Source organism: Poecilia formosa, unplaced genomic scaffold (assembly GCF_000485575.1).
Source record: "Poecilia formosa unplaced genomic scaffold, Poecilia_formosa-5.1.2 Scaffold244, whole genome shotgun sequence".
NCBI lineage: Eukaryota > Metazoa > Chordata > Actinopteri > Cyprinodontiformes > Poeciliidae > Poecilia > Poecilia formosa.
In genome coordinates, this window is record NW_006800183.1 from 419,359 (window position 1) to 426,821 (window position 7,463).

General features: G+C 38.6%; 1 protein-coding gene across 1 annotated transcript in view; it reads left to right on the forward strand.

Annotated features, from left to right (window-relative positions):
• The window catches only part of srpx2 (sushi-repeat containing protein X-linked 2), an 18,820-nt gene extending 11,450 nt beyond the window's left edge, over positions 1 to 7,370 (forward strand). The window contains exons 4-10 of the mRNA XM_007569672.2: positions 160 to 336; positions 1,634 to 1,757; positions 1,837 to 1,958; positions 2,046 to 2,225; positions 3,453 to 3,586; positions 3,681 to 3,802; positions 6,155 to 7,370. Coding sequence (XP_007569734.1) covers positions 160 to 336; positions 1,634 to 1,757; positions 1,837 to 1,958; positions 2,046 to 2,225; positions 3,453 to 3,586; positions 3,681 to 3,802; positions 6,155 to 6,335 — 1,040 coding nt within the window. The 3' untranslated portion in view covers positions 6,336 to 7,370. The remainder of the gene's footprint in view (positions 1 to 159; positions 337 to 1,633; positions 1,758 to 1,836; positions 1,959 to 2,045; positions 2,226 to 3,452; positions 3,587 to 3,680; positions 3,803 to 6,154) is intronic.
• The last annotated feature ends 93 nt before the right edge of the window (positions 7,371 to 7,463 follow it).

Sequence of the window (7,463 nt, forward strand, 5' to 3'; positions counted from 1 at the left end):
CTTTTGTCTTTCTGAAAAGTCACTTGTAAGTTAGTTTGGTCTTATTTCAAGTGTACAAGATATTTGTACATAAACCAGAAATGCTTGGTAATATTTTATGTTTTTGCAGCGTAAAAAAGGCCTAACTATGACTGCAGTGATGTGCTGATGTTTCTGCAGGGGTTCGTTGCCATGTCCTGCCCCTCATCCCACAGGGCAGATACTCCTGCACTCAGGGCTTCTTTGTGGACTCCAGGTGTGAGTTTACCTGTCGACCCGGCTACCGCATCGAGGGGGAACACTCGCGCACCTGCCTGCACCGGGGTTCGTGGAGCGGAGTACAGCCAGAGTGTTCAGGTTGAGTTTCTTTAAGATGTTCAAACTTTTAAAAGTCTTTTAGGAAATTCTGTGAACTGCGGCTTGAACTTGGGTCCATTTGTGCTATTGCTCAACTTCCTGAGATTCCTTTCTCAAAACAAGCTCCACTTGTGTTTGCTCTCACGGCTTCACAGAAACTGACTAATTTCCTGAGAGGATCCAAACCGCAGCCTGCAGTTACTCTTCATGTTCTACTCCTGAAATTAAAGCTGTCGCCTTTTCCACAAAACGCTTCATAAAACTTCACCAAGTTCTATGAATTAGCATTAGCCTCACTTAACTGTATTGTCTGTGTTTATCTTACATCACTTTGTTCTCTAAAGGGGTAAATTTTAGACCCATAAATCTTTACTTATTGAAATCATAAAATATAAATAAAACAAAATCATAAAATATAAATAAAACATATTTAGACCTTGTCGTTTTTAAAAGCAAATAAATAAAAAACACAGATTAGCAGTAAAAAACAGAAAGTGAGCACCATCTTTGGATGACAACACATAATCTAGATCTGCAGTGTGAGAAGGATTCATGTTTTACATAAATTAAAAGGATAATTTAATGAGAATATGTTTAATAATTGTAGCAAGAGCTTTTGATACAAAGATAATATAATCAGGCAGTAAACAGGAGACCTTATGAGATAACTGTTTAACTTCAGACTTTAGTATTTATTTTCTCTGTGTCTGAGCTAAATGACGAATAAAGTCTTTAACTGATTGTTTTAGCTGCTATACCACCCAACATGTGTAGCGTTAGCATGAAACGACTTTTTAGGACAGAATAATATTTTCATGGGGAAACTAACTGAAAATATGCCGTGTACAATGACTGGTGGAAAAGACAAGTGCTTTGTTGTTGACTTATCATTCAGAACCCACTTGCTGCATTCTTATTGGTTGTGCAGGAGGCGCCACTTCTGCTTTTCAGAGATGTATAATTATGCATCTCTTTGCAGCCATTTTCAGATGCAGGTGTAAACGCTGGATAGGAGGTTGTTGCCAGCAGCAGATTGTTTGGATTTAAAGTGACAGGAGGCCCTAAAACAGCTCAGAACTGACCAGATTAAAATCTCTTTATGTAAGAATGATTTTGTGGAAAAAATGTAATGAACATGTTTTGCCCATAAAGCAATACTAACCTGTTCAACCTGGTTACCTATGGTAACATGATGAGAACTATGCAAGCTGAATAAGAAATGCATAGCTGCAGATCTTGTGATAATAAAAGACATGTCTTGTATCTGTTTTTTGTGGTGGTCAATATTTTACTTCAGATACCGACCCTCCGAAGATCAGGTGTCCACTATCCAGACTGAAAGTGGCTGAACCTGGGAAGCTCACCGCCAGAGTGAGCTGGGACCCCCCAGCTGCCACTGATACTGCAGACAAATTCCTGAAGTAAGTTGATTTTCCCTCTCTTGTTTCTTCTTCAGTTTTAAATAAACGCCCAACCGTCTCATGTCTCTCTGCTGTGCAGTGTGATGTTAGTGGACCAGCAGCCCGGCTCCGAGTTTAAGGAGGGACTGCATGTCATCAGATACAAAGTGTACGATCAGGCCAGGAACAGAGCTGCCTGCAAGTTTATTGTACGTGTTGAGGGTAAGCGGCCAGGGTTTTTTTCCTCTCATGAAGTGATTCAAGCTGCAACACATGGAGCTGATACAGGCTTTTTCCACTCCGTCTCAGTGAGAAGGTGTCCAGAGCTGCCGCCGCCGCTACACGGTTACCTCATCTGCTCGTCTGATGGGAATAACTACGGCGCAGAGTGTGAATACCTCTGTGACGGCGGATATGAGCGCAAGGGAATGTCTAGCCGAGTCTGCCAGTTCAACCGCAGCTGGAGCGGAGGACCGGCGGAGTGTGTCCGTGAGTAGAGTCACACAAAACACAGCAGCAGTTTAAAAGGCGCATCGATAAATTCATTTAGATTAGTGTTTAATAGCATGAATCTTTGGGAAATGTGAGTATTTTTGTTTAAAACGTGGATAATGTGTAACTTTTTGAGAAATGATGGAATAGGATTATCTGACGAGTTTTAAATTTTTTCAGTTAATACCAGAGACCTTTGAACTTTGATTTGGGATCAGTTCATACATGTTTATGAGTCCTGTACACTTAGGATGTTTTCACAGCTGATAGTCCGGTGGACTCAGTTGGATTGGGGACCAAAATTACAACATTTGTTACATTTTCAGCTGCTGCAGTTCGTTTTCACACTGCACTGTATCAAATGATCCAAACCCTTTGAAAAACCTGTTCCCCTCCTCGCCTGCGGTGGCGCTGCACCAAGAACAACAGAAAGAAATGACATAAAAACCGCAGAAGAAGACACTGAGCGTGACTTCTTTCTTCGCAAAATGTAAACAAAAGTTGAGTTGTGTCAGATATTAGTGGTTATAGAAGGTTGTTGGTAAAAGAACATGAGCTCTGCTAGCGCCAGACTTGCACGTTTGTTTTGGTTGTATTTACCCAGAATTCCCTGCGCTGTAGTCCACTTCCTGCTTTTGGAGAGCTCTCCGGTTCAATTTGCATTCCTATATGTATTCAAACTGTGCCAGAGTTCATATACATACAGCTCTGAAAAGAGCCTACTGCAGTGAACCCCATTAAAAACCTCCTGATTATTCCACCAAATAGATTTCTGAAATCTGAGTTAAAACATCAGTTTTGTTGTTTCTTAATATGAACTTGTTTTCTTTGCATTATCTGAGATCTGAAAGCACTGCATCCTTTTCATTACTTTGACCATTTATCATTTTTTGGAGATAAAAACTACATTTTTGCTTGGGATTTCGGGGACATGTCAGTAGTTCGTAGAATAAAAGAACAATGTTCATTTTACTCAAATGTGAAAGTAAATCAGAGAAACTGATCATTTTATGTGGTCTCTGAACTTTTTCCAGAGCTGTACTAATATGCTAGCTTTTTGCTCTTGGGGGACCCCTAGTGGTGTGGAGGTCCTAAACAGCCTCTTTACTCCCATTGCCTCAAAAAAGCTCAAAGATCACAAATCATTTTAAAAGCCTCGTTAGATCTGTGCAAACATTGTAGTGTTTGTGTGCTACAGGTTGTAAATTATTGTTTATTATGCAGCGATGGAGTTTAAGTTCAGCGTACAGACAGTCGGCGCTCTCCTGGATCAGTTCTATGAAAAGAGGAGGCTGCTGATCATGTCGGCGCCCAACATATCCGACCCGGACTACCAGCTGCAGAACATCATGATCCAGGTGAGGAACCGTCGCTCAGCTCTCTACAGTGTTTTACAGGGTTTTGTTGTTTTTTTTTACAGTGTTTTAACGAGCAGGTTCTTCTTTTCCCCAGAAATCTGACTGTGGGTTGGACCTTCGACACGTCACAGTGGTTGAGCTGCTGGGCTCCCCGCCGCGTGAGACGGGACGCATCAAAGAAAATCTGCTGCAGTCAGACGTCATCGAGGGTTTGAGGTGAGACCTATCGAAATGGGTCATTCAGAGAAAATAAACTTATTAACAAAAATATATGTATATCATTACAAGTAAGGAGTATTTTCTCTTCAGCCTTTAAATGGAAAATATGAAAATCATCATTTTTGAGCTTTTTCATCATGTTATAATGTCATTTCCTAGAATTTTATCACAATATTTTGTAATAATAATAATAAAAATTATGATAACTGCATAGCACAGCATTCAGTATAAATACTACTGTTGAAAAACATTCCTATTTGACATAGATCAAAGATCATATAGATTCTTCAGGATGTCATTTACATAAAGAAATGTGATTTATTTTACTTAACTGCACATAGAGACTTTATTTAATCATATTTATGAATTTACTGATATTTTTGGATGCTTTCTTGGAAAAAACAAGGCAGAAAATAGATTAAAAAAACATTTTAGTCAGTTTTTTGACATTAATTGAAATTTATTGTGATGACGATAAATCCAGATTCTTATTTTGATTTATCGTCAAATCAAGATAGGAGTTTTGACGATATCAAAATTGTCAAAATATCAAATTCTGACAATATTTTTCACATTCAGTGTGAAAAATAAAGGATCGTTTATCATTTATATTTCATGACAAATGATTATCCAGTCTTACTATTCACAGTCTTCTGTAACTCATCCATACAACCGCATACGTCTTTAATAAAACAACCAGAAGCGAAATCTTTTCCTGTTCTATATAATCCATTATGTTTCAAGTTAGTTTAGATATATACAGCACGAAGGCAACATAATTACTTGATTATGCTATAAAATGGAACCATGTGTCTGGAAAACTCACAACACTCTCCTTTAATGTAAAAAAAAAACCACTCACTTGTGAGAGTCTGTTACTCTTATCCATTTTATAGTTAACCATCTTCAAAGAAACATAACTTAAACAAGCTTTGGCTCATTAAACAAGCTGAGTTTTAAAAAAAGTCTCAACTTTGCACCAGAAACACACTAATTCCTCCTAGGAGAACTCCAGGCTCAGACTTCTTTCCAATAACTGTGTAAGTCGAGAACGGAGCCCCTCTCATTCTTTCCAGACTGGAAAATCTCCAAACATCCAGTCTTTACCCTGACTCATGAATCCACAGCTTCACAGGACTGAACACAGAGAGAGGTAGTTAAAGGCAAGAGGCTGCAGGGCAGGGAATAAAAAAAAGGGCTAAACTTTGTCCAACATGCCTGGCAGTAGAGGCAGTAACAAAAAAATAAAAGTAGATGTGTTAAAGATGACATATTATGCTTCCTGGAATAGGTTAGTATAGGTCTGTGTCTGTACAAAACATGTTCATTACATTTTCTGTACAAAATCATTCTTAGATAATGAGATTTTAGTCTGATCAGTTCATAATGAGCTGTTTTAGGGCGTCTTGTGACTTTAAATCCAAATATACTGCTGCTGGCCGCGCCCACTTAACTCAACGTTTACACTCACACATGGAAATGGCTGCAAACAGATACGCAATTATTCATCCACACATTTTTGAAAAGCAAAAGTAGAGCTTCCTGAACAACCAACAAGAATGCATCAAAGTGTTTTCTGGATGTTAAATCAACAACAAAACACTCGTAATAAAATCAAACGTACTGGAGTTCCACTTAGGTTGCTAGGTAACGGAGCTGGGGTTGCTAGGTGACGGCTCATTGAATGTGACTTGACGGGAGGTTTTTGAAACGGCTCATATTCCAGACACCAAAAAACATTAATTTGTGGCCAAAAAACAGGCAGGTGTTTTTTTTTAAGTGCTTGTCCTGTTTTTGGAAGCAGTAGAAACCCAAACAGAAGTACAAAGAACGTGAAAAATATGTTTTGCATAAGTGGTCCTCTTTGTAACTTCTGTAAAAAAAAACAAACAAAAAAAAACATTATTGTGACAGTATGGTATTAAAGATAATCAGTAAAAAAATAAAAAAAATCTCCCAGTGCAACCAATCAGAGCTCGGAGGAATGTTGTAGTGCTGTCAATCATACTTGTGTGCGCCTGCTTGTCCAGTCTTACACCTCCCCTTCTGCTACTGCAGAGCCAGCAATGAATGCTAGGCTAGTTAGCATAACCACCCATGATGACAAATAAACAGTGTTTTGTGTAAAGATAATTTGTTTCTCCACCATTAGCACATTGAACAAGGAGTACACCAGGTTGATTGACAGCGTTAAGACCCACCTCCTGGCTCTGATTGGTTGTTTTTGGTCGGGAACGGTGCGTTTAGACAATAGTAGCATAGTGCAGAGGTAGAAGAGATCAATCTTTTTGTAAATCATGAAACCGGACTGTTTCTATTGTTAATTGCTTGTATTGTTTCCGTCTCTAGGCAAGCATTCAGAATCTCCCGATTCTACTTCAGCATGGTGCTGCTGGACAAGCTGGGCATCGACCGAGAGCGCTTCATCGTCCCAGTGTCGTCAGAGGAGCTGTTCTCCTACATAGACAGTTTCCTGATGGAGGAGGAGGAACGGGAGAGGCTGGAGCTGCACAGAGACTTCTGCGATTAATTTATGGAGGCTCTCCAGCTGCCGCGGCAACGCCATCATGTTTATTAGACAAGATGTGGAGGGACAACCAACCAGAAACCAGTTCCAGGAGGGATTAAAGCAGAGGGCAGCTCCTCATGTTTAAATGGGGTCGTTACACAAGACTGAAGTGCTGGCACTGTTTGTTCAATATAAACCAACATCTGGGGCAGGAAAATAGTTTATTTTTACTTTACATCAATAAATTCTGTTCTAATTTATAATAAAATAACATTTTTTATTGCAAGAAATCTAGAATAACCTATTCTGCTTTAATGTCATGTTCAACTATTAAATCCCAGAGTTAAAAATCTAGTTTACCAGTAAATGATATGTTAGAAAAGGGAAAATGACCAGGTGGACATAGGGATGCAAGTTATTAATAAATTTAAAGTTGACTAATCTTATCAATTGACTAATGACTTGACAAGCAGCATCTTTTCTTAATTATCTTATTTTTTTTGTTTAATTCCTTCTCTTTTCGCTGTTATTTTTTTAAAGGAGCGGCCATCTTCTTAGAAATCTGAGTTTTCTGTCAAGATGCCGACTGTCTTCCTGTAACATAAATGGCTACATTTTTTAGAAAATAAAAATATTTTGTCAGCTGTATTAAATACTGAGAAAAAAAACCCGTGAAAATTGTGCCTTTCTCACATTATTAAGGTTAGACGTATTTTGTAAAATATAAAAGAACCTATAGGGTTGGTGAAAAATAAAAATATTAAAAATAATTAAATATGTCAAGCAAAAGTTGCTGATGAACAGAGATGAATATGGAAGTCTGGCTGATCTTACAGAAATGTTAAAACTTCGCTACATGAAGTGCTTTAACTCACGACAGCCCTTAACCTTGCTAATCATTTTATTTTATTTTTTTAACCTTTACTCCGTTTTTCTGTCTGCACAGCCTCACCTTCTTGGGAAATTGACGTCGCCCTATCGTATAACGGCTGAATGGGCAATATCCAGGTGTTTATATTTCAAAACAGAATCTTAAAAGGTGCATTTTGCATCCCACATCTGACTCTGTTGGATCGTATTTCCCTTCCCGTTCTGGAATAGCCGCCATATTGTTTCTGTATAAATAGCTCCGGTTCGAAATGATCAGCC